Below are 27,466 nucleotides of genomic sequence, written 5' to 3' on the forward strand. Positions count from 1 at the left end.
AATAACCCCTGAATGAAGGACTGCCAACTCACTTTGTGGATCTCTAGGAGCAGATGAAACGTATCTGTTTTTTCTGTTCCCTTTTTTTAAATTCCTGGAAACCTAAGAAGGCCCAGACTTAGGACGGCATTCCACAACTGCAGTAGGAACCTCCTCCCTAAAGAGAAACTGCAGAACCCCACTAGACCCCCTTGGAAACAGTCAACTGTAGTTCCCTCTAAATGCCCAAAAAGGACCCCTGCAAATCCTAGTCGGACATGCTGCCTGTCAGATCCTCACTGACCTCCAACCCAGAAGCGGTGGAAGAATCTGATAAACGGGTGAGCCTGCGAGGGCATAATCTCCTCAGGAGAAACGCCTGGCAGAAGAGGTCAGTCTTGCCTTGTGCACCTTCTTCCCAGAGGGCTGACCGTGGGGCAGGACGTTCCATCCATAGTACCCGCAGCAAGAAGCTTAAGTCACTGGTTATCAAGGTACAAGGGTAGGGAAGAAGCCTACTACGAAGAGTTTTGGGGTCAAACACCTGACTGAGTGAACAAGACATATATGGCTGTGAGCAGCACTAAGGCAAAAGACACTTACTGTGGCAGTCTTTATGGGGAGTCAGTCTCCCACACTGGCATTTACCCTTCATAGATGACATTAACCCCAAACCCTAAATAGAAAAAGTAACCAAAAATCCAACTGGGTACTTGTCTGCAACTGTGAGGACTCCAGCAAACAGAAGCAAGCACAAATGCTAATAAACAGGAACAGTAGGGGGGGGGGGGGATGGATGTATGCAACAGACTGGCAGTGGTGGCAAATAAGTTCTGAGGATGGTATGTCCGAACGTCACCTTCATGCCCTACCTTACGCAAAGAGTGTGCAGGTGACGTTCAGCATATCTTAAAGCAACCGTAGACTCTCGTAAACTGGCCGGACGGATGGCTTCATGGCAGTGAATCCCCATTCGTAAGGAATACTACAGTGGTGATGTAAGGACATATGCCTATATGAACCTGTAAAGCAAAGCAGTCCTAATGTTTGGTGCTGTTAAGCAGAATTTATTGGGCTGGAAACCACTGGGGTCAGTTTTAGGTGTGGATTAAGTGGTTTGAAGGTCAGTTGTCTTCCCTTTGGGAAGTTTCTCCCACTTTTTGTGCGGAGGGGGTGGTGGACTGGAACTGTGGCTATAAACGTACTCCACAGCCAGGCACAAGTAATACTGACATGATTATTGGATTGAAGACTTCCTAAAAACAAGGCCCACCAACTTTGTTATTCAGCACACTGTCCAATTTTAGCTAAAGTGTAGTCCGTAAAATTTCTAGGTAGTTTATTTGCATACTCTCTTCTGTAATGTATTTTGGTAATTAACACTTCATATTTTGTTCCAGAGGTGTGGGCCCTGGCTGTAATACACGCGAGATTGCTGAAAAGCTGATTGACTTGAAGGCAGAGATTGAAGAACTGGAAAGAAGAGAAAAGGAACTTGACCAGCAGAAGGTCTGGGTTCAGCAGAGCATCCGTAATGTCACGGATGATAGTGAGAACAGCAGATATCCTTTTAAACGGCACCAGATACATGAAAGAATTTCTTCGCTCTTTGCGTGTTCTGTTCCTCGTCTAATCTTGTTTGCCTGCTTAGCATGTGTTGGGGTTATGCCTTTTGATTCTGTAAAATAAGTCTACTTTTGGCTCTGCTGTCACAGAATCTTATGTGATGCATATTGAGTTATATTTTTATTGTGGAAAATTAGTTTCACAAGCTGAGCTGTGCAACATTTATAGTTTTCAGATGAAGAAAATGCAGTGTTTTGTCTTGCATTCCTGCAGGGTGTTTTCAGCATCCAGACTTGTGCCGATTTTAGGTCTTGTCATATTAGAAAGGTTTGATTCCAAAGAAAAAAGTCTTTCTAAAGTCAGTCTTCTAATTATCTTTTTGGTAAAAGGAGGAGGGGTAGCCGTACTGTACCCTGATCACCTCTCTAATTAGTCCAGTCCACCCTCTTTCTCTACAGCGAATTCCTACTTGCCAATTTTAAACTTAACTTTACCACCATAACTGTAGTAGCAATATATATCCCCCTGGAGATATTAACATACTTGAAAACATCCTATCCCACCTCTGACCATCCGTAATGAAACCATCATACTAGGGGCCGTAAACATTGATTGGATCTCAGTTCAAACTCCCAACACTACCTCTTGTATCAACTTGCATGGATTTGAACAGCTAATCACTACCCCTACCTTTAATAAGTTATACCTTCCAAGCTCTCTTCTGGACTGGATTTTGGTCTCTCACCCCCCAAACCTACCATAAACCTGAGATCCTTCCAAATGCCCTATCACAGTAACCAGCGATGCTCCCCATTTCACCAGATCATTCAAGTTTATCACTTCCTGCAAAATCTCAACCTTCAGTCCTGACTCTTTCATTGACCAACTCTCTAGAATTAACTGGTCTCATCTCACTAATCTCCCCTTAGATGAGGCTGTCCACTCTTTCAACACCACCTTTAACATTCTGAACTCCCTAGCTCCTCTCCGCACAATTAGAATCAAATCTAACGCAGCTCCTTGGCTTACCAAATCTGCTCGAACCCTGATGAAAAACCGAGACATGATATGGAAATTGGGGACTAAATCTAAGACCCCTTCTCTCCTACAGACCTATAAAGAACTTGGGAACCAAATAAAGAAAATTATCAACAAAGACTAAAACTTCTATGCTAACCTTCCCACAACATAAATCAGACCCCCAAACATTCTGGAGCACTATCAATCACAAACTGCATCTGGGAAACCCTTCCCCTCAAAACCCTTGTCCAAATAAAACTCCAGAAGAAACTGCCATTACATTTAACAATCATTTTATTGACTCACTAACATCCATAATCAATTCTCTTCTCACCAGGAAAAATGCCAATAACCTCACAATCTCTATTTCTCCTTCCAATCAATCACAAACTGCATCTGGGAAACCCTTCCCCTCAAAACCCTTGTCCAAATAAAACTCCAGAAGAAACTGCCATTACATTTAACAATCATTTTATTGACTCACTAACATCCATAATCAATTCTCTTCCCACCAGGAAAAATGCCAATAACCTCACAATCTCTATTTCTCCTTCCAATCCTTCTTACTCTTTTTCCCTTAAATCTGTATCCACTAACTATATAAAATCCTTACTCTCCAAACTCAAACCCTGCTTCCCCTCCGCTGATAATCTACCCTCCTATTTCCTACAGATTGCTGAACCCCTAGCCTATCCAGTTTCCATCCTGATTAACCGCTCTCTCTGAATCGTATGTCCCAGCAATATGGAAACAATGATTTACGTTACCCATTCACAAAGGCGGTAATTCCTCTGATATATCAAACTTCAGACCAATTGCTATACTCTCTCTCCCCTCTTTAAAATTCTAGAGAAATGCATTCACAAGCAGGTAATGCAGTACCTTCTAAAATAAAACCTCCTCACGCACTCAACACTGATTCCGTCCCAAACGCAGTACCACGACTGCACTAATCCTTCATCAATACTGTATCTCTGGCCCGTGACAACAATAAACTTGTCTCATGCCTGTTCCTGGACCTCTCCAAAGCCTTTGACACAGTCTGCCATCCTCTCCTCTCCTCTTGGACAAACTCTCCTACTTAAAATTCTCTCCTCCCACTATTTCCTGGTTCTCTAACCGCCAGCAAGCTGTTAAATGGCTGTCTGCACTATCCCTTCCCCCTCAATGTGCCAATGGGAGTCCCCCCAGGGATCCATACGTGGGCCACTGCTCTTTTTAATATTTTCACTAATCTACTTTACACCTCTTGTCCCCACTCTGCACCTCTACAGTATGCAGATGACTCTAATGTCATCATCATTGCAGTTAATTCATCAGACCTCCACTCTACTTCCCAGGCATCTTTCAATGCCATAGAGACATAGCTTTGTGGTGCTGCAGTAATGTTGTCGCCTCATAGCAAGACGTTGTCCCATTCGATTCTCGGCTAGAGCGTCTTCTGTGTGGAGGCATACATGAATGGGGCGTGCCTTCGTTGAAGGTTGTGTGTCAGGGCTGGTAACCCGGTACGTAAAAATCCACTACCAATCATTAGCGGACCAGAGTTCCGCTGTGGCGACCCCTAACCGGGAAAAGCCAAAAGACCCAAACAGAGACATAGCGTTGTGATAAATTAATTCTCAATCCTAAGAAAATTAAGCTACTACTCTTCCTCCCCAAGAACCTCACCAATCTCAAAACCATATTTACCATCCTATTAAGCAATAACACCATTACTGCTGAACCTAGCACTAAACTGCTGGGAGTCCTAATAGATGATCAGCTTAAATTTAATCTCCATGTTATGAATTCTATTAAAAAAAACTCACCAGAAACTTGGACTCCTTTACCGCAATAAGATAATTAACCAACACAGCCAGAATAACTCTACCATGCATTTCTTCTTCCCATCCTTCTATACAGCTGTCACTTATTCACAAACCTTAACACCACACTCATTACAAAACTTGAAACTACCTGTAATAAGGTGGCCAGATTCACAACAAACCAAACCTGCAAGTCTCACCTTTGCTTATCCCTTAGGCAACTGGACTAGCACAAATTCCCACATCTGCTCCTACTATTCATCTGCAAATTATCCACTCCATCCTCTGCTTTCTTTCTGCCCTAGCCTTTTATCTGTTATATCTGAATATTCCCCGACCAGGACACCACGCAGCTCAGACTAAGACTTGCTACAGATTTATTAACACAAAACAAGATGTTTACTTCTATAATTATAACCTTGCTGCATCTTGGGGCCAACTACCCCAAGGAATTGTCTCTTGACCATACCAAGCATTTCAAGCTAGCCACTGGAAGATGCCTAACAAAAAAAGAATGGTCCTGCCACTGTAGTCTACCCTACCCCAGCTTCGAATACCCCTCCCTACACCAGTCCTCACTTTTTTATTCATTTTCTCCCACTATCTCTTTCCCTTCTATTCTTTTTCAGTTATAACCCTCCCTAAATTTCCTCTCCTCCCCTGTCTATCATAACAAACTTTGACCTCTCTGTCTCACTGGTTTTAACCACTTTATCTTAATGCTATTTTTTTGTATACATACTGTATACATGGGAGGGTGGCCTAATGTTTAAGGTGTTTGCCTTACAAGCACAAGGTTCAGGGTTTGAGTCTCACAAGGGATAATTGGCTAGGCTTAAAATGGCTCACAAGGGCAATTAGCCTCGTACTAATCTATGAACCTTTATGAACAAGAATTATTTAGGCATTATTCCTTCTATATGACATTGTACCCTAATGTAATTTTCAGAGTATTGTAAATTAAATTTTAACTGTTAAATTTTTAAAGTCGCTGAGGAGCTTTTCTCCCCGGGTCTTCACTGAAAATGAGCCAAAAGCTCAGTTGGACTAACCTGGTTAACAAATGCAAAATAAAATATATAAAAATAAGTAAAACAAGGATGCATAAAAAAAGACTGTGCCTCCACTTCATATGGTGCCTGTGTGATTTTTTTCCTTCAAATTTAAGAAACCTCATTATTAAATTGGCACGTATGACGGTTGCATAATTATCTAAATGAAAATAAACCATATTGACATTTTAGTTGCAAACAGTATACATCACTTATCTAGCCAGGTATTTTATAACTCACTCAAATCCTGCCTTTTGAACCTCGTTCCTCCCCTGAAGCCAGTGTAGTAAAGCCTTTCATGGAGCTCAGCTCATTGTGCTTGTTCCTCAAATTGTTTAGAAAATTTCTAGGGCAGCTTGTTGCTGTCGCTGCTGTCCTACATCTAAATTTAATGGAATCCACCTTCCACAACGGCAGAACTGTTGTCTGCTATTCCCGCACTCTGCATACTGACTTTTTTGGCTCTTTATTTTTGACTTTGTATTACTGCTGCTCACCTAGAAGTGAATTTGGATTTCTCCTGCCTAGAGACTATTGAGCTGTTACTTTGGATACGTGCACATTGCAGTAGTGGGCACATGCCATGGATTATGACATGGTTGCAACCACTGTTGCAACCTTTAGCATTAAACTTCCTCTTCATGCGAGACTGTAGGATGGCAGCCACTGTATCAGAGATGAGGGATTTATTTCGATTTCTGATGGTTTTGAAGTATGTGCTGGGTTCTCTTGTCTCCAGTGCTAAATTGTGATACTGGAAACTGAATCTTCTGGAGATGAAACCTCTGCATGTTGTGACCCAGGCTGACTTCTTATTTTGTAAGGGGGGGGTGGTTTGAGTGCAGGATATTAATTTATTTGCAGCATGTCCACTACTCGCTCACTGGTCGGTCTGTGACCTGTTTCAGTATCAGGTTTTTCTTACATTGGTAGAAATTATAGATTTCATATTTTGCACTGGATGCATTGCTAAATCTTTGTTCAGTTTCCTCTATAATCTGTAACCTGTTTTCAGGGAGAACAAAGATGACTTTTGTACAGGTTGAGGAGAAGTTGTGGGGGGGGGGTCCGTTTCTGCTTGGTCGTAGAGCACGGTTTCCTGTTGGGAGTAATAGAAGGTGGTTACAAAAAAACAGGTGTTGGCAGAAGTGGTTGGAGATGTCAGGAATATGGAAGTTCATGCGATTTGCTAGGGAAAGGGGTTATCTAGTATGCTTCAGATGGAAGCTGTTCTGAAGCCACAAGGATCTCTACCAGAGAGATTTTATGCAGCTATTCATTTGAGTGAGTGGTTAAGGACATTCCAGATGAGTGTTTATCCCACCTTAGTTGCATCAAATGAGTTTTTGAACTGTGACATTCTTGAACACTGATTTGGGGAGGATTAGTATCTCTAGTTTGAACACCGATAATGCAGAAAGGAGAGAAGTGTTAAAAGCTTTATCCTGTGAAGTAGCCCCTTGCAGCTGCTCAGGGTTCTAGCAGAAAAAAATGGGGTAAGATAATAAACCAAGAAGACATGGGTTCTAAGGGTAAGATAATCTGCATCATTTGGCACCAGAGAAGAATACTTATGTTTAGGTGCTACACTGATTAAGGAGTAACATTTATCCAGGTGCATACATTTATGCTTTTGGGCAGAAGCCTCCCATTCTATTCAAAACTGTTTTAATTTCTCCAAGGTTAAAACAGAATTGTCAAAAGATCAGAGTCTGTGAAATGTTTGTTTACAGAATTGCCATATAAAACACTGGAAACATGTTCTTATTCAGGACTGCATCATTATAATTTCCAATCATGACTGGATGTAAACTGAAAGGTGAATAAATTATAAAAAAAGGCATTTAAGCACTTTCAGCTTTTTCCCAGTTAGGGATCGCCACAGCGGATCACTTGTCTGCTCATGATTGGCTTTGGAGTTTTACAGTGTCTAGTTGCCAGCCCGGCGCCCAGTCTAAGGCATTTAAGCACAAAAAGTGTAATTGAAAGCCCAATCTGATCATTTTTTTTTGTGCTGAACTGGGTTATTTAGTCATTCAGTCAGGGTGCTCCCCCACTGCATAATTTAACTGGAAAAGAAAATAGTGGACAAAAAACAAGTTCAGCATTAAATCTCCATTCTCATTGGATTTGTAGTTTGGACAAATGAAATTGTGTGTGTTTGTGTGTGTGTTTGTGTGTGTGTTTGTGTGTGTGTTTGTGTGTGTGTTTGTGTGTGTGTTTGTGTGTGTGTTTGTGTGTGTGTTTGTGTGTGTGTTGTGTGTGTGTGTGTGTTTGTGTGTGTGTTTGTGTGTGTGTGTGTTTGTGTGTGTGTGTGTGTGTTTGTGTGTGTGTTTGTGTGTGTGTGTGTGTTGTGTGTGTGTGTGTGTGTGTTTGTGTGTGTGTGTGTGTGTGTGTGTGTGTGTGTGTGTGTGTGTGTGTGTGTGTGTGTGTGTGTGTGTGTGTGTGTGTGTGTGTGTTTGTGTGTGTGTGTGTCTGTGTGTGTGTGTGTGTGTGTGTGTGTGTCTGTGTGTGTGTGTGTGTGTGTGTGTGTGTGTGTGTGTCTGTGTGTGTGTGTGTGTGTGTGTCTGTGTGTGTCTGTGTGTGTGTGTGTGTGTGTGTGTGTGTGTGTCTGTGTGTGTGTCTGTGTGTGTGTGTGTGTGTGTGTGTGTGTGTGTGTGTGTGTGTGTGTGTGTGTGTGTGTGTGTTTGTTTGTGTGTGTGTGTGTGTCTGTGTGTGTGTTGCAAAGAGCACCTGCGTCAGACATTATGAAACCACTTCTAGGAGTACAAAAGTGATTGTGACAAATGTGGCATTTTGTGGTTATCTGACACTTCAGTATTTCATATGGACTGTGTAGTAGTTATGAAATACTGGGGTTTGTAAGTATGGAGAAAATGCTATATGAGGAAGACTGCCAACTTGATTTTTTTTTTTTTTTTGAGGGGGCAGAAGTGTGCTCAGAATTGTTACAGCAGATTCTTCAGAGATTAATTTATAATGAAAATATTTGATTCCTTAAGTTTACATTTTGCTTTGTGCTGTTTTGTAACATTTTGTTTTTTAAATATGTATACTTTTAGTGCTGTAAACACCATGAACTGTTATCAGGCAGTATTATGGGATGTTTAATATTCATGTACTCTGCAGCCATCAAGTCATATATGGAGCATCCATTTAACCTTCCCCATCCTGACCTTTTGGGATGGGGGGAAAAATGCAGCCTGGCACTGATAGTGGATCCTTGAATGGTTGTGTTCCCCCGTGGCTGACATGGTTGCCTGCCCTCTGTCCAGACTGGCTGGTTTGACATATCTGAAATTCCTATTTATAGTCTTAAAGATTATTATTCTGCTTACAGAGCTGCCGACTTTAGTTGTCGAGGGCTGTTTTTAACCTTTCACAAGGATATGATGTCCTTTAGAGTGCATTATACTTAATAGGCTTTGAACTGTGCTTCAAACCTTACTTCAGATGTTAAGTTGTCAATCTCGCCTTCATTCTTGCTGGATGGGTTCGGAGCCGATCCTCTGCTCCGACTCGGCACTTGCTAAGCTCGAGAGTCACTTTTACCAGCTCGAGGCAGCCCCACATCCCATGATGCAAGGCGGTGATTACCCAGATCTCGTTTGCCGCTTCGCTCATGAGGTCACCTTTTTTTGCCAGCTCCTGGTAAGTGAATTTAATTACTTTTTTGAGAAATTTAGACTCCCCAGTACCTTAAAATTTTTCTTTTATAGTTTAGTTACCCGATTCACTTAGCTCCATTCCCGTTAGCTTCCTGTTCCTTATCCTTATTTCTGTTTTTTTCAGGCCTTAGGCCTTACCCTCCCAAACAGTTTCCTGTCAGGATTTGTTTAGGTTTGTGTGTTCATTCACTGTACTTAGTTTTTTGTATAGTCAGTGTGATTTTTTTTTGGACTGAGAGGTGTGTGTGTTTGTGTTAGGACTCATACATGTCTAAAGACACTAGGGTCTCAGGTTTCAAGAAGTGTGACTCGTGCTGTCAGAAGATGTCTCTGACAGACAGAAGTTATAGTATTGGCGCCGATCGGCACCGATACCCTGGCTTCGGTACCTTTCTCGGCTCCGGCTGGAGCAGATACCCTTGCTTCGAAGCCTGCGTCGGCTCCGGCTGGAGCAGACACATCTCTAGCCCAGCTCGGAACCGACAAGCTGTCTGCTCCAACTGGAACCGAAAGTTCTTCGGCTCCGATGGCTCCGTCGAGAAAGAGATCTAGATCTCCTTCGCTGGAGTCTATCCACTCGGCTCCGGCCTCCCCCTTACTTTTGGAGCGGAGCCATCGGAGCCGATCCTCAAGGTCTTCCAGACTCTCATGACTTGGAGAGAGTGGTGAGTAGACTGCTGAAATCACAGGCACTGGCCCAGATGCTCCATAGCCCGTCTCAGCAGACGATCGCCCTTCGACTCTCCTTCAGAGCTCGGAGCCGGAGATTGATGGTACCGTGACTGTTGCTGCTTCGGAGCCGATACCACCCCCTTTCGGCTCCATCGTTTTCGACTCCTATCTCCTCCTTGAGACCTTCCTTGGAGGGATCCGATCGTCGGGCTTCCCTGGTCGGTTCCGAGGGGGCGAGTGGCATCAGACCCTTGTCCGACCCCATTCTCCCTCTCAGAGCTTCGGCCTTGGTGAGCTCGGCACCGACATATGCTTCGGGGCCTTCCCTTTCGGTGGGGCCGGGGATCCCTGTTTCTTCGGAGTGGGAGCTCTCTGTCATCCCCGGGAGGGGAGCCTTCGAGGTGATGAGGAGTGTGCTAGCCCCCGAGCTCAGTCAGCAGTCTGTTCCTTTAGCTCCTCCCTCCACGGTGCCTGTAGATATCTCTTCCCACTCTCTTGCTCCCGGACCCAGAGATCCATCGCCCCAAGTTTCCCCATTGGGAAGAACTTCCTCTTCCGAGGTTTCTCCTGATCCTTCAGGGGAACCCCCACGTAAGAGGACCTGCAAGAGGAAGCACTTAGACTCCCCTGAGTCTACGACATTAGATACCGATTTAGATGAGTCTGAGGGGTCCCCAAGATCCCCCTCTGAGGATGTCTCCTTTTCAGACATCCTTGAACTCCGAAAACAGAGGGGGAACTGGCCCTCCATTAATCCTTCAGAGGATGAATCTGTATACCTGGAGGTTTTTGGATCTCGACCCTCCACCTCCTGGGTGTCTCCGCCTTTCGACCCCCTCATGGACTTGATGGCTCGAAAGGCGTGGGCATCTCCTGATTCAGTGGAACCAGTCCCCAGGAGGCCGCCTAAATTTATCACGGCCCCCACTGAAAAACAGTTTCTCACTAAAGGTGTCCCGGTTGATGCCATGGTGGTGGTGGCCGCCACCAAGAAGGAACTTGCAGATCCTTCTGTACCAGTCCATCCTCCTAACAAGGAGTCTAGGACCTTGGACAGGTATGGTAAGCGGGTGTTTTCCTCAGCGACCTTTGCTATGCGTTCGCTGAATTATTTATGTCACTTCACCCGACTTCAGAGAGATATCCTCAAAGAATTGGGTGAAGTAGTACAGGATCCGTCAGCTGCAGGGGCTCAAGAAAAGATTGCCTCTCAGCTGGGAATCCTAAATTCCATAACTAACTCCTCCATGCAGCTCATTTCTTATGCAGCCGATGGGGCGAGTAGAGCCACAGGCACAGGAGTGGCTCTCAGACGTCAGTCCTGGATGCGGCTTTGTAATTTTGCAGACCCTTTTAAGGCGTCCTTCACAAACTCTCCCTTTGATGGGAAGACTTTGTTTGGCCCTCAGGTGAAGGACACTTTGACCAGGTGCGAGCAAGACTCTTTCTGCCGTAGGAGTCCGTTTCTCCACCCCTTCTAGACCTTACCCCAAAGGTCAGAAGGGAGGGAAAATGTGGTTCCGAAAATCACAGGGAGTTACGCCTGACGCACGTGGTCAGTTTACCCCCAGAGGCAGAGGGGGTAATAACAACAGACGCCGCCCTAGGGGCAGAGGGGGTCCGCAGAACCAGGGCAGCAGAGGCCTCTCTCTGACGAGCCCTTCCAGCATCCCTGAGGTGTTGCCCGACTGCCCACCCTTGGAGGCAGTCGGGCGAAGATTGTCGTTGTACCCAGAAGCCTGGCTTTCCCTCTCTCAAGACAAATGGGTACAGTCGATCATATCCGAGGGTTACAAAATACCTTTCGAGAAAAGTCCCTTCCCTCAAAAAGGATCCCTTCCAGACGTTCCACCCGGTCTAAGGGAAATTGCAAAGCTAGAGGTTTCAAAGCTTCTAGAGAAAAGGGCCATCCAGCCAGTTCCAACAGATCATTTAGAATCCGGAATTTACTCAAGGTTCTTTTTGGTCCCCAAAAAGACGGGAGACTGGAGACCAATATTAGACCTCAGCAGGCTAAACAAGTCTGTCAAAAAGGCAAGACTTCGGATGGTCACACTTCAATTGATTTTGCCCTTTCTGGGCAAAAACAACTGGATATGCTCTATAGACCTTCAAGATGCGTACTATCACATAAAAATCCACAGACGCTCCAGAAGGTTTCTCCGCTTTCGGCTGGGGACCAGTCATTTTCAGTTCAGAGCCCTGCCCTTTGGTCTCACTACAGCCCCCAGAGTGTTCACCAAATGCATGGCAGTGGTCACGGCTCACCTGAGACGTCAGGGATTCCAGGTGTTTCCGTACCTAGACGACTGGCTCCTCTCAGCCACCACCAGGCATCAACTTTTCCAGGCCAGGGATTACGCACTACGTCTCTGCAGCCAGTTAGGGATTTCGGTTAACTTTGAAAAGTCTTCGTTATCGCCTTACCAATCTATTACCTTTATAGGCGCAGATCTAGACACTACTCGGATGTCAGCAAACCTAACAAACCAAAGAATCCTGGATATCCAAAACCATGTCCGGATGATCCTATGCAGCAAAAAGGTACAAGCCAGGTTGGTCTTGAAAGTGTTAGACCTTATGGCAGCTGCCATCACACTTCTTCCTCTGGCCCGTTTTTACATGTGTCTCCTGCAGTGGATGTTTACCCAATGGTCTTTCCAACAGTTACCCATGCATCACAAGATTCTTGTGACACAGACCTGCAAGAGCGATCTATCCTGGTGGACTTCTTCCCCCCTAGTCCATCAGGGCAGACCATTTGTTCCCTCGGCCCTGGTAGCCACGGTCACGTTGGATGCCTCCCTGATTGGGTGGGGGGGCATTATCAGGGCAGGATGGTCCACGACACGTGGCAACCGTTCGAATACCACCTGCACATAAATGTCCTAGAGATGAGAGCAGTGCTTTTAACGTTGCAAACCCTTGACAATTGCAGTTCATACGGACAACATGGCCGTGGTATGGTACATCAACAAACAGGGCGGGACCAAGTCCTGTCCTTTGTGTTGAGAAGCTCTCAGACTTTGGCAATAGGCGATCTCCTCTCATCGGTTTCTGATAGCAACGCATATCCCCGGGAAAACCAACATCATAGCGGACAGATTGAGCAGAGCTATACTCATGCCTCACGAGTGGTCTCTCAAACAATCTATAGTGGAAGAGATTTTTCAGAAGTGGGGCCGCCCATGCTGCGACCTTTTTGCTACACCCCAAAACAGCAAATGCCCAGACTTCTTTCTTTCCACTTCCGGGCCATCCCCCCAGAGACGCTCTAACCCAGGATTGGCCCCGGAGACTTCTTTATGCCTTTCCCCCCTTTCCGTTAATACCTCCAAGTACTCCAGAAAGCTACCATCTTGAGAGAGCCAAGCTGATTCTCATTGCCCCTTACTGGCCTCGACAAATTTGTTTCCCGTTCCTTCATCGCCATCTCTTGGTGCAGCCTTGGCATCTGGACCTAGTTCCAGATCTTCTAACCCACCAGTCGGGTCAACTGCACCGGTCCATTCGTTTCCTCAACCTCACCGCTTGGTTGCTCCACTTCCTTCCTTAGCCAGGCTTCCTATGATCTCTAACCCAGTTAGAGATATCATAGTAGCTTCTTTAAAGTCCTCTACCAGGAGGATTTATTCTAGCAAATGGCAACGTTTCTCCTTTTGGGCAAAGTCTAAGAACATAGACCCTTTTACTGCCCCTATTCAGTCAGTCTTGGACTTTCTAGCTGAAATTTTTCACTCCGGTTCTTCGTCTTCCACAGTTAAAGTCCAGTTGGCAGCAATCTCGAATTTCCATGTCGGATTTGCAGACCACAACGTTATGTCTCACAAACTGTGTAAAGCTTTTCTCAGAGGGGTATTCCTACTTAAACCCCCTATTAGGGATCCCCCACCGCAGTGGGACCTAAATTTAGTGCTGGCATCCTTGATACTACCCCTTTCGAACCGGCTGCTACATGCTCATTAAAATTTCTTTCTTGGAAGACACTCTTTCTAGTTGCTATTACCTCGGCTAGGAGAGTGTCTGAACTTCATGCTCTCTGTGTTCGTCCCCCTTACTTGGTCTTCCACAAGGAATAGAGTATCCTTAAGAACCAATCCATCCTTTTTGCCCAAGGTTGCTTCTGAAACAAATTTAAACCAATCTATTGATCTTCCAGTATTTTTCCCCAATCATTCTGACAGAGCGGAACAAAGATTGCATTGCTTAGATGTTCATCGCCAACTCAGATATTATTTGGACAGAACAAAACAATTTAGAAAGTCTGATCAGCTTTTTCTTTCTTATGCTGAAAATAAGAAAGGTCTACCTGTTTCTAAAGTGACCTTATCCAGATGGCTGTCTTCCACTATTTCGGACATTTATCAGCTTAGGGGCAAACAACTGATTTCAAAACCTAAAGCACATTCTACCAGAGGTCTAGCCACATCTACAGCTTTTCAGGCTAGGCTACCCTTGGACACTATTTGTGCAGCAGCCACTTGGGCCACTCCTCATACCTTCGTTTCTCATTACAAATTGGATTTGGCCTCCAGGGACAGGGCAAGATGTCCTTCAAGGATGCATCTGCAGTCCTAACATATGGGTTGTCCTGCCTCAGGCAGCCCTTCGGTCGGCCGGATTCCAAAGTCTGGGTCTGGCCTTGGCTGATGTCGCACTTCACCCGACGTCACAGCTGCTGGGGTATAAAGGCATCAGCCGACGCCATTTTCCCCAGTCTTTCTTGCCGCGCGGTGCCCGAAGCAGAAGCTGTTCGCAAGTGCCGGTCGGTCAGATCCAGAGATTTCTACTACCGAAGACTTCTAAAAAGCTAAGTACCCCGTTGGGGACACTTTCTTGCCTCAGCCGATGTCAGACAAAGTAAATAATTGTTTAACTTGTGGGAAACAAGTACCTCATAAGGATTTCCACTCTTACTGCCTTCCTTGCTTAGGCCCAGACCATGACGTATCAGCTTGTCTAGCCTGTGCTTCCTTCAACCGACCGACGCTTAGACGTCGGTCGGAGTTTGCAGAGGAGTTTTTTGGTCCCACTTTTGCATACAAAATGCCGTTGGAGACTCCAACTACACAATTAGCTAAAAAGCGCAAGGAAAAGGACCGACACTCGCGGCCCGCGGTTTCGGCTGAAACCACGGTTAGGCCAACCGCGAGTGTCTCTGTTTCGGCTGAAACAGAGTCCTCGGTCCTTCCTTCGGCCGAAAGCATGCCTCCGATAGCCGAGGCCTCACAGAGCATGGCTGAATCTGCTACTGAATTTACTGCTACTGCAGCTGGCACCCAGGATTTGTCGGACACTATTCCTTTAGACATATCTACCCCTGCACATGGGGCTGTTAGACCCCCTGCTTCTATGTATATCAAGGCTTTTTCCAGGGCTAAAGCAGCTAAATCTTCAAAGGCCTTACCTGCTAAAACTCCCTCACATAGGCCTACCTCTAGTTCCCAAATACTCAGCCTGGCTGAGGATCTCATTTCATTGATCAGGGGATCCCAACCTCACCCAGACAGGGCCTCTCAGCCCCCTCCAGATAAGAGGCCTAAGACTGAACCCCCAGAACCTGTCTCTACAGACTATTCCTCAGATGACTCAGATATTTCAGACCCTCAGGAAGGCCCATATTCTCCTTATGAGGATTCTGATGCAGAAGACTCCATTCCTTCTGCTTCTCTTCCTGAAGAATTTTCTTTTGGGGAAACCTTACATGCTATGAGGGAACACTTCCAATGGCAGGGCCAGGATTTTTCAGATTCAAGGAAAAGGCTAAGGACCTTTTTACACTTACCACAGCATAGGCCTTTAGCCATTCCTCCAGTACTAACAGTTGTTGATGATGCATATGATGCCTGTACTGCCCCTGATTCTCTCCCTCCGGCCCCTGCCAAGCTTGACAGATATTACAGGGTCCCGGACACACACTACCATTTGTATAAGGCTCCTGTTGCAGACCCTGAAACCATTTCACAGGGCCCTAAAGGTGTGGCAGCTGCCTCTGCCAAAAACCCTCTTCCCTCTGAAAGGGAATCTAGAGCATTAGCGAGATGGGGTAAAAAGGTTTATACTTCTGCTACTCTTTCGGCCAGGGCCTTAAACTGTCAATTTCACATGATTCAGTACCAGGAATTTTTGTTAGACCAGCTAAATAAAAAAACTGTCCTCTCCTGAGCCTATAGACCGCAAGTCCCTTCAGGATTTGGTACATAACTCTCAGCAGGTCAGTAACCATTTCTTAAAATGTGGCTATGATGCACTGGAGGCTTCCTTTAGATCAGCTATGACTGGAACAGTGATTCGAAGGCATGCCTGGTTAAAAGAACAATCTTTACCAGACCATGTTAAGTCAAAACTCCTAGATGCTCCTATGGAGAAACAAAGTTTGTTTGGCTCACCTGCACAGGAGGTTCTAAAGAAGGTGGAAAAAAAAGCAAAATCTGTCCAAACAGTCAAGGATTTCTTACAGGTCCAACCTCCGAGGTTTAGCAGAAATTGGCCTTCGAAGAATTGGTCCTTTCCAGACAACTCCAGAGCACAGAGAGGCAGAAATAGATGCCCAAGAGGCAGAGGTCAATCTAGGGGTGCCTACAGGGGACGTCAATGGCAACCTACCAACCAGAGAAGTACTGCCACAGATTCAACTACAACCATTTCCACAGGGCAGACTCAATGACTTGGCTCTGGTTCCGCCTACCAGGGAACAACTGGAAGCACCCTTGGGCGGAAAACTAGCTTTATTTTCCGACAACTGGCATTACTTTACAGGAGACAAATGGACTTTACAAACAATAGACAAGGGCTACAGGTTTCACTTCCACACTCTACCAAAAAAGAGAGGAATGCCAAACCTACCACCAAGCCAAAAAACAGACGCTCTAAGACGAATCAACAACTTACTAAGGATGAGAGCTATAGAAAAGGTACCGCCTATGGAACAAGGCCAAGGATTTTACTCCAGGCTTTTCCTTGTACCAAGAAAAGAAAATCAATGGAGACCTATTCTCGACTTGTCCGCACTGAACACATACCTCATTGTTCCAAAATTCAAAATGCTGACCCTCCAGCAACTTCTTCCCATGCTGGGCAAGGAGTCTTGGCTGGTGACTCTAGATCTCAAGGAGGCATACCTGCACGTCCCTATACGACCAGATTGCAGAAGACACCTCAGATTTCTTGCAGGATCAGAGCATTATCAATTCTCAGCATTGCCCTTTGGCTTATCTACTGCGCCCAGAGTATTCACGAAATGCCTGGCATCAGTAATTGCTCATTGCAGGCTTCAGGGAATTCAAATTTACCCATACCTGGACGACTGCCTAATACAAGCGGACAACAAGGCAAAATTAACAAGATTTGGAAAATGTCATACAACTGCTGCAAGCCTTGGGATACACAGTCAACATGCAAAAGTCAAGACTAGTACCATCCCAAAGGATAACATTCTTGGGTGCAGAACTGGATACATCAACTCAGATGGCTTTTCTCACAGAAGAAAAACAAAAGCAACTGCCAGTCTATTTCATGACATTAACAACACAAACTCAGCTTACTGCAAGGAAAATCCTGCAAGCCCTGGGTTACATGGCATCCTGCATAATATTGATTCCGCATGCCAGGCTGCATATGAGAAAGTTGCAATGGTACCTAAGGAATGTATGGTCTCAACACAAGCACAGTCTAGAAGCCCAGATTCCAATAATTCCATGCCTGAAGCAAGAATTCCTGTGGTGGGCTCAGGCCTGTCAGTTGAACAGAGGATTGCCTTTCCACAAACCTCATCCAAGCCAGACCATCACCACGGACGCCTCAGACCTAGGCTGGGGGGCACACATGGTGGACAAGTGTATACAAGGCCTATGGACCCAAGACCAGCTGAATCTACACATAAATCTAAAGGAGATGCTGGCAGTGAAACATGCGATCCAGGCGTTCAGACCACTCCTTCAACAAGGTCACCTGCTGATGAGGACGGACAATACCACAGTCATGTGGTACATCAACAAACACGGAGGTACACACTCATATCCTCTATGCCGGATGGCAATGGACCTGTGGAATGTGGCCCTGAATCTCAACATTCAACTTCAGGCCAAATTTGTACCAGGAAAAGAACTCACTAGCAGACACCTTAAGCAGAACTACCACGGATGCTCACGAATGGATGTTGCATCCAGATATCTTCAAAACCTTAACAGAGAAATGTGTACCACAGAGAGGTGTACTTTATAGAAAGAAGCTATGTGCTGATATGTGATGAGACTACACTGAAATGGGTGTGTTTTTACTTTTCTCCCTAAACACACATTGCTCAGGTGAGTTTTGTACAGTGCTCAGATGTTTTCTGTAGGTCTTGGTATGTGACATTTTATTTTTTTTTGTAGTCGCACCTATTAATCACTTATAGTTGGTGGTCCTGGTGTTCTTGGGGTTGAAATGAGGTTATGGCCTCCCCCTCATTTTTGATGGTCAGAAGACCTTGCTGCAGATCATTTCTTTCCAACTATGTAAAGTTTGTCCCCCACCACCATCTAAGCAACTTGAAATCTGTAAAAGTGCTTTACTTCTTGAAGGTTAAAGCATATTGGATGGGCTGAGAAGACCTTTATTTCCTGAAGCTTAAAACATATTGGGTGGTCTTAGACCTTGAATGTCTCCCAGTCTCTCTTGCAATATGAAAGTGGGATCCTTAAAGCAGTAGTTTGAGTTGTTAAACAGAACATCAGGGTGCACGCATTGTTTGAAGCTAAATGCTTTTATAAGACCAGATTCTAGCTGTGGTGGAGTCTGGCCAAAAAGATGTCATGTTTTGGTGACTGCTGTCATTGTTTTGGACAGGCTTTGCTCAGTATGAATATTACATGCATTTCTGCTGTTGTTGAAGGACTTTTCCTTTGCTTATGATGATGGACTGCATATTCTTGCTGAACTGGTCACTGTAGTCTGACCGGAGAGCTTGATCCCTAACATGTAACAGTAATGTCATCTAATCTTGGCGAGTGAATCTAACTTGGTGAAACTCTCCATTTTTTGTCCCAATGAAATGACTAAATTTGCAATGTTTTGTTTGAGCAACAGCTGCATTTTAATAGCCAATATATTCTCATTAGTGGCATTTTTAAGTATTTGTAGTAACCAAAATGTCCAGTAAAGGGTACTTCAACTGCTTGTTTTTTTTTCTGTGGAGACGTCTCCTTTTGATACTGAAGCTTTGAAAATGTACGCAGTTAATTCCTTTAGATGTCACTTCCTTATCTGTAACTGACATTTTTTTCTTCATATTGGTAGCCTCTAAAGGGGCCTTTGGTGGTAAGTGATGTGCATGGGTTTGTTTTTCTGGCATTGTTGGCAGTACAAGGTGTTAGCACTTATCCGAGTACTGATGGAGTCTGTGTTAAGTAGCATAAAGTGTGTGTGGGAGGCGGGCTTTACGTTTTCAGCTTTAATGTCATTAGCATTATTTTCCTAGAATTTTTTTTTCTGTGGCAAAAGTTTCATTAATATTATTGGCATTTCCCAGGTAATACTAGATTGTATTTGCATCCCAAGTGTTTTTTTTTTTTTGCCTCGTACTGTAAAAGTTTCCTTGACTTTTGTACGTTAGCATATGTATTGCATGAAGATATATGTCGATGTTTCACAGGTAAGCGTGAATTTGCTAAACTAATACTGCTGTTGCTGTAAATGTGTAAGCAGTAATGCTAAAAGAACTCTCTGATTACTTGAACAGAGCACTGATATAATGAAGTTTGCATTGCATTCAAATGAATTAGCTTGCTTCTAGGTTAGAAGTGAATGTTGCATAGTTTTTATAGGCAGTTTTTGTAATTGTTTTACTTCATAATCTTTTAGAATCTGTGGAAAGCTTCAGAGCCCCCCACACATACACACCGCCACAACTTTCACAGGAAGTCTTTGAACAATTTATTATGTAGTGCAACCATCTATACCCTGGCATGATTGTTGAGCATACAAATAGCAAGTGGTAGGTGTCTAGCTACATTTTTAAGTATTGAACCTTGCTCCCACCTTATCTTTTTGTACTGTAGGGGAGTATGTGTGTTGAGGTGCACACATTGTAAAATTTAAATGTATTTTTTTAAGAGCACTAGAAAAATGAGTCTGGCTAACAGCAGGGTTAGCCCTCACTGCAGTAAATGGCATGTGGTGATTAGGTTGTGTGCTGCTTAGCTATTGAGCAGTTAAAAATGTGCGTGGCATTTACGGTATTTCATTTAGTGTTGGGTGCTGGCTAGGGAAAGTAGGATGATTTATTGCTTTACTCTTTAAGTCCAAATTCTGAATTTTCGACCACTGAAAATGCATGTTTCCCAGTATGCTACTATACCTTTATAACGTGAGTGTGTGAGCACCTTTCCATCACACATTAGGAAGATTAGATGCAGTACATGATTTCCTGAAACTTAAATTATCTTGTGTGCGGAGTTTGATTTTAGTAGATTGTAATACTGAGATTTGAAAGTTGATGCGTCAGTTTCTGATTTGTACGCGGGAGATTAAAATGCATGAATTTATAACATTCTGCTCCTTGGCTTTAGAGCTGGAAGGAGGACATTGCTTATCTTCAGGAGAGTACTTGCAGCAGTATAGAAGTCCACTGATGCATTTTTCCAGCAGTTTGATTATCCCCTTTATGTGAAGCAGGATGGCTTCCTTGAGTGCATAGAATGTTGGCTGACCTGCATTTATATTAAATTTAACCTTCTCACATTTGTTTTTTCCAAACTGTTGCACTCAAATGTATTGCTGTTTTGGTCTACTTTTCAGTAGGTAAATGTAAATTTAACTCTGATACTTTTATGCAGCAGAAGCAAGTTAAGGAAATTCTTTTCTTGAGAGCCATGAGAAAATACCATCAGTCCTGAAAGTGTTTATGTAAGTTTTGTTAAGAAATGTACACAATGAAATGCTTTCATTTCAGAAATAGAATTCCAAAAAGACAAAGCTTTATTCGTGGGGATGTCAGTACTGTTAAGGGTGACATCATTGATTCAAACTTTATTATGAATAATTTATTTTGCTGAAACTTAAGCCAGTATATCCAAACAAAATGTTTGCAGTTTTACTTAGTAAAATCACAGTAACAATGTTGTTGCTATCCTCCATATGACCTTTTTAGACATTTATGACAAAACATTCAGTAGTGATTGTGTGAAAATACTTTGTTTTTAAACCAGTGTTGAAGCAGAAGTCATGCATGTTGTCAAATTCTGGAGGCAAACTTAACTTTGTTTTAGACTCCATTTCTTCTGTTTCCATCATTTCTATATCTTCTCCAACCCTTGTATGATCTAGATTCTTCATACAAGAGTTAGTCTTCCAGGAAACAAAACTTGAGCTCTGAAGAGGCTGCTTGTTTGAAAGGAAGTTGCGAGCTCCTCCACAACATAGAGGTCTTTGGGAAGACCTTGCTTACACCTTCCTCTGAACCCCTCAGTTGGGGTCATTGGACATTTTCAATAAAATCAAGAAAGAACCGTCTTGGCCTTAGTGGAAATTGCAGATGGAGGCAAGAGAGCCTTAAACCTGAATCAAAAAGCCAACAAGATAATCCAACACAGTAGAGAAAATCTCGAACCCCTTTAAACACGGCATGAATAGAAACACAAGTGCACATGTTCTTCGTGTTTCACTGTTGCAGTCATCTGTGGGTTATCCCTGGTGTGGTAGCCCTTGGCTGGGCTGAATACCAGAGTCAGTTTTTCTGCATCATTACATCAGTCTTTCTTGCCGTGGAGCCCGTAGCAGAAGCAGTTCGCAAGTGTGCTGGTTGGTTGTTACCAGAGTTGCCCTACAGCTGAAAACATCTAAAGCGAAGTACCCCGATGGGATCCTTCTTGCACTTAACAGATGCCTGAAAAAAGTTGTCTCGCCTGTGGAAAGCAAGTACCACACAGAGACTTCTATTCTTACTGCGTAACTTATTTGGGCCCAGATCACGACGTCCCCTGTTGCTGGTTCTGCATCCACTTTAACGCGCGAACCATTCGTCGTAGAGCTCTTTGTAGCCAGGTATTTTCGTCTTTCGTCGTTGCATTCCAAAATGGTGTCAGTCAGCCAACGTTCTGTCCGAAAAAATGTAAAGATAGATCACACAAGGCTAAACCCTCAGACTCTACCGCTAAGCAGGTAGTCCAGTTTTCCGGAATTCAGTGAGGCGCCTTAGTAGTCTCAGATTCAGTACCTTCGCAGACCTCTACAAAGACCCTTTTGGAGTCAGGTATGCCGCAGAAATCTTTGTCTTCAGAGCCTTTGGTTGTCTCTGCCTCTGTTGGGTCTGGAGCTGCGACGCAGGCACCGGCTTCTGAGGAGGTTCTTCGCACTACCGAATTTAGACAAAAAAAAAAATCTCCAACTTCCACTTCCCTTAGACCGATGGATTCTCTTAGGCCTAGAAGCAAGGCCACTCCTAGGAAAACTACCTGTGGCCACCATTTTGCTCCTGCTCCACCATCCCAAGCCCAGATGCTTAAAATGGTGGAGCTTATCTCACTTATCAGGGGTAGTCGGGCCAAACCGTCTAAAAGGAAAAGAGATCTCTCGCCTGATATAGGTTCATAGGTTCATACTAGGCTATAAGCCTAGCCAGAGTTGTGTGGCTTTCACCACCCCTTAGGTTGAATACTATACCCATTAGTTTGCCGTGCCTCTGTCCAGCAGTGATACAGAGATGATCCCCGGGGTAAACCTACGATCTCCCATCCACTGGTCAAGATTCCTCTTGAACAGAGCCAGCGAGGTGCTCTGTCTCACATGGACCGGGATTCTGTTCCACAGCATAGGGAGTCTCTGGGTGATGAATCTGTCCCTCCAGCACGTCCTATTTATATCTGTGTTGAGGTTTAAGTCTCTTGCTCTTGTGGCTCTGGTGGATTTGGATTTTTTGAGGTGGAGCATGTCCATTAATTCTGGGTTGGACATGGCCTTGTATGTCAGGCACAGGTCACCTCTGAGCAGACTGTATGTGACTGAATAGAGCTGGAGATGTCCTTCAAGGATGCATCTGCAGTCCTAACAAATGGGTTGTCCTGCCTCAGGCAGCCCTTCGGTCGGCCGGATTCCAAAGTCTGGGTCTGGCCTCGGCTGATGTCGCACTTCACCCAACGTCATAGCTGCTTGGGTATAAAGGCATCAGCCGACGCCATTTTCCTCAGTCTTTCTTGCCGCGCGGTGCCTGAAGCAGAAGCTGTTCGCAAGTGCCGGTCGGTCAGATCCAGAGATTTCAGCTTACCGAAGACTTCTAAAAAGCTAAGTACCCCGTTGGGGACTCTTTCTTGCCTCAGCCGATGTCAGACAAAGTAAATAATTGTTTAACTTGTGGGAAACAAATACCTCATAAGGATTTCCACTCTTACTGCCTTCCTTGCTTAGGCCCAGACCACGACGTATCAGCTTGTTTAGCCTGTGCCTCCTTCAACCGACGGACTCTTAGACGTCGGTCGGAGTTCGCTGAAGAGTTGTTTGGCTCCACTTTTGCATATAAAATGCCGTCGGAGACTCCGACTACACATTTAGCTAAAAAATGCAAAGAAAAGGACCGACACTCACGGCCCGTGGTTTCGGCTGAAACCGCGGTCAGGCCTACCGCGAGTGTCTCTGTTTCGGCTGAAACCGAGATCTCGGTTCTCCCTTCGGCTGAAAGCATGCCTCCGATAACCGAGGCCACACAGGCCATGGCTGAGTCGGCTACAGAAATTCCTTCTGAAGTAGCAGGCACACAAGAGTTGTCTGACACTATTCCGTTGGACATCTCTACTCCTGCACGTGGGGCAGCTAGACCCCCCTGCTTCTATGTCTATCAAGGCTTTCTCCAGGGCTAAAGCAGCCAAACTTTCCAAGGCCTTACCTTCAAAAGCCCCCCCTCACAGGCCTACCTCCAGTTCACAGATCCTCAGCCTTGCTGAGGACCTTATCTCTTTGATCAGAGGATCCCATCCTCACCCAGACAGGGCCTCACAACCCCCTCCTGATAAGAGGCCTAGGACTGAACCCCCTGAACCTCTGTCCTCTGACTATTCCTCGGATGATTCAGATGATTCAGACCATCAGGAAGGCCCGTACTCACCTTATGAGGACTCTGATGCAGAGGATTCCATTCCTTCTGCCTCTCCTCCAGAAGAATTTTCTTTTGGGGAAACCCTGCACTCCATGAGGGAACACTTCCAATGGCAGGGTCAGGATTTTTCAGATTCGAGGAAAAGGCTAAGGACTTTTTTTTCCACTTACCACAGCATAGGCCTTTAGCCATTCCACCTGTACTTTCAGTTGTTGATGATGCATATAATGATGCAAGTACTACCCCTGATTCTCTTCCCCCGGCCCCTGCAAAGCCTGACAGATACTACAGGGTCTCGGATACTCACTACCACTTGTATAAGGCTCATGCTGCAGACCCAGAAACCATCTCTCAGGGCCCTAAGGGTGTTGCAGCTGCCTCTGCCAAAAACCCACTCCCATCTGAAAGGGAATCTAGAGCATTAGAGAGATGGGGTAAAAAGGTTTATACATCTGCTACTCTTTCTGCGAGGGCTTTAAACTGTCAATTTCACATTATTCAGTATCAGGAATTTTTGCTAGATCAACTGAATAAAAAACTGGCCTCTCCTGAACCTTTAGACCGTAAGTCCCTTCAGGATTTGGTACACAATTCTCAGCGGTCAGTAATAATTTTTTTAAAATATGGCTATGATGCACTGGAGGCTTCATTTAGATCAGCTATGACTGGAGCAGTAATTCGATGGCATGCCTGGTTAAAAGAACAATCATTACCAGACCATGTTAAGTCTAAACTCCTGGATGCCCCTATGGAGAAGCGAAGTTTGTTTGGCTCCCCTGCACAGGAGGTTCTAAAGGAAGTGGAAGAAAAAGCAAAATCTGTCCAAACAGTCAAGGATTTTTTGCAGGTCCAACCTCCAAGGTTTAGCAGAAATTGGCCTTCAAAGAATTGGTCCTTTCCAGACAGCTCCAGAGCACAGAGAGGCAGAAATAGACGCCCAAGAGGCAGAGGTCAATCTAGGGGTGCCTATAGGGGTAGTCAGTGGCACCCTGCCAGCCAAGGAAGTGCCGCCACAGCTGTGACTGCAACCACTTCTACAGGACAGACACAATGACTTGGCTCTGATTCCGCCTACCAGGGAACAACTGGAAGCACCCTTGGGCGGAAAGCTAATTCTCAAGAAATTGGCATTGTATTACAGGAGACAAATGGACTTTACAAACAATAGACAAGGGCTACAGATTTCACTTCCACACTCTACCAAAAAAGAGAGGAATGCCAAACCTTCCACCAAACCGGAAATCAGAGGCTCTAAAGCAAATCATCAGTTTACTAAAGATGAGAGCAATAGAAAAAGTACCATCTATGGAACAAGGCCAAGGATTTTACTCCAGACTATTCCTTGTACCAAGAAAAGAAAATCAATGGAGGCCTATTCTAGACTTGTCCGCACTGAACACATACCTCATTGTTCCAAAATTCAAAATGCTGACACTACAGCAACTTCTTCCCATGTTGGGCAAGGAGTCTTGGCTGGTGACTCTAGATCTCAAGGAGGCATACCTGCACGCCCCTATACGACCAGATTGCAGAAGACACCTCAGATTTCTTGCAGGATCAGAGCATTATCAATTCTCAGCATTGCCCTTTGGATTATCTACTGCGCCCAGAGTATTCACGAAATGCCTGGCATCAGTAATTGCTCACTGCAGGCTTCAGGGAATTCAAATCTACCCATACCTGGACGACTGCCTAATACAAGCGGACAACAAGACAAAATTAATACAGGATTTGACCTAGGTCATTCAACTGCTATAAGCCTTGGGATACACAGTCAACATACAAAAGTCAAGACTAGTGCCATCTCAAAGGATAACATTTTTGGGGGCAGAACTGGACACTAACTCAAATGGCTTTTCTCACAGAGGAAAAACAAAAGCAACTGCCAGTCTATTTCATGACATTAACAACACAAACTCAGCTTACTGCAAGGAAAGCCCTGCAGGCCCTGGGTTACATGGCATCCTGCATAATATTGATCCCACATGCCAGGCTGCATATGAGAAAGTTACAATGGTACCTAAGGAATGTATGGTCTCAGCACAGACACAGTCTAGAAGCCCGGATACCAATCATTCCATGTCTGAAAAAAGAATTCCTGTGGTGGGCTCAGGCCTGTCAGATGAACAGAGGATTGCCTTTCCACAAACCACATCCAAGGCAGACCATTACCACGGACGCCTCAGACCTAGGCTGGGGGGCACACATGGAAGACAAGTGCATTCAAGGCCTATGGTCACAAGACCAGCTGAATCTACACATAAACCTAAAGGAGATGCTGGCAGTGAAGCATGCAATAGAGGCATTCAGACCATTCATCCAGCAAGGACACCTGCTGATAAGGACGGACAATACCACAGTCATGTGGTACATCAACAAACAGGGAGGCACACATTCATACCCTCTATGCCGAACGGCAATGGACCTGTGGAACTTGGCCCTGAATCTCAACATCCAACTGCAGGCCAAATTTGTACCAGGAAAAGAAAATTCACTAGCAGACAGCTTAAGCAGGACTACCACGGATGCTCACGAATGGATGTTGCATCCAGATATCTTCAAAACCTTAACAGAGAAATGGGGAATGCCAGAGATAGGACCTGTTTGCCTCCCCACACAACCACCAACTGAAGAAATTCTGCTCAAGAGTATACCACCCACTTGCCTGGAGGGTGGACTCCCTTTCTTTCAGCTGGAAGGACCTGACAGTGTATGCCTTCCCACCTCTTCCTTTGATGTACAAAGTCCTTCTGGAGATCAGAGAGGAACAGCCAAAGGTAATTCTGATAGCTCCAGACTGGCCAAGGCAGCATTGGTACCCGCTACTAAGAAGCATGTCTCTAACACGCATTCATGGCATCTACCTCTATGCCCTCTACTTCTAACGCAGAGCAACTACAAGACCCTGCATCCAAACTTAAAAACACTGCAGCTAACTGCTTGGAAAATTGCATAAAACAAAACCAGCTTGATTTATCTCAGAGGGTCAAGGACATTATCCTAGAGGCTCGCAGACCCTCCACAAGAAAAACATACTCAGCCAAATGGAAAAGATTCCTCATTTGGAGTGCAGAAAAGGGAGAAAATGCCACACTAGCAAACCTGGCACACATCCTGGAATACTTAGCAGAACTGTTCCATAATGACCTGTCCTACTCTTCCATTAAGATACATGCATCAGCAATTTCAGCAGAGTACAACAGGGATCCCCCTGTCTTCTCTCATCCTCTCCTCAAACAATTTTTGAGAGGGATCAAAAATGTAAAGCCTCCAAGGAAACCACCTTTACCTGCATGGGATCTGAATTTTGTGCTAGAAAAATTAACACTTCCTACTTTTGAACCAGCAGCAACAGCAGACTTACAGTTCTTATCTTGGAAAACTGCTTTCCTGCTAGCAATCACTTCAGCAAGAAGGGTATCTGAGTTACAGGCATTAATGGCAGTGCAGCTTTTCCTTATCTTCCATCAGGATAGAGTATCTCTGAGAACCAATCCTAGGATAGAGTATCTCTGAGAACCAATCCTACTTTTATGCCAAAGGTGGTAGCCAGGGTATCTTTGAACCAAGCTATACATTTACCTACATTCTTCCCCAACCCACAGAACAGGGGGGAAAAACTACTACACACCT

General features: G+C 44.8%; 1 protein-coding gene across 3 annotated transcripts in view; it reads left to right on the forward strand.

Moving 5' to 3' along the window:
- Positions 1-27,466, forward strand: part of E2F4 (E2F transcription factor 4) — a 503,847-nt gene that overhangs the window by 172,588 nt on the left and 303,793 nt on the right. For all 3 annotated transcript variants that reach the window (XM_044081422.1, XM_044081423.1, XM_044081424.1), the window contains exons 3-4: positions 1,380-1,541; positions 19,356-19,399. In XM_044081422.1, the coding sequence (XP_043937357.1) occupies positions 1,380-1,541; positions 19,356-19,399 (206 nt within the window). The remainder of the gene's footprint in view (positions 1-1,379; positions 1,542-19,355; positions 19,400-27,466) is intronic.

The sequence above is a fragment of the Protopterus annectens genome, chromosome 8.part0 (genome assembly GCF_019279795.1).
Source record: "Protopterus annectens isolate FY-2018-M chromosome 8.part0, PAN1.0, whole genome shotgun sequence".
Classification (NCBI taxonomy): domain Eukaryota; kingdom Metazoa; phylum Chordata; order Ceratodontiformes; family Protopteridae; genus Protopterus; species Protopterus annectens.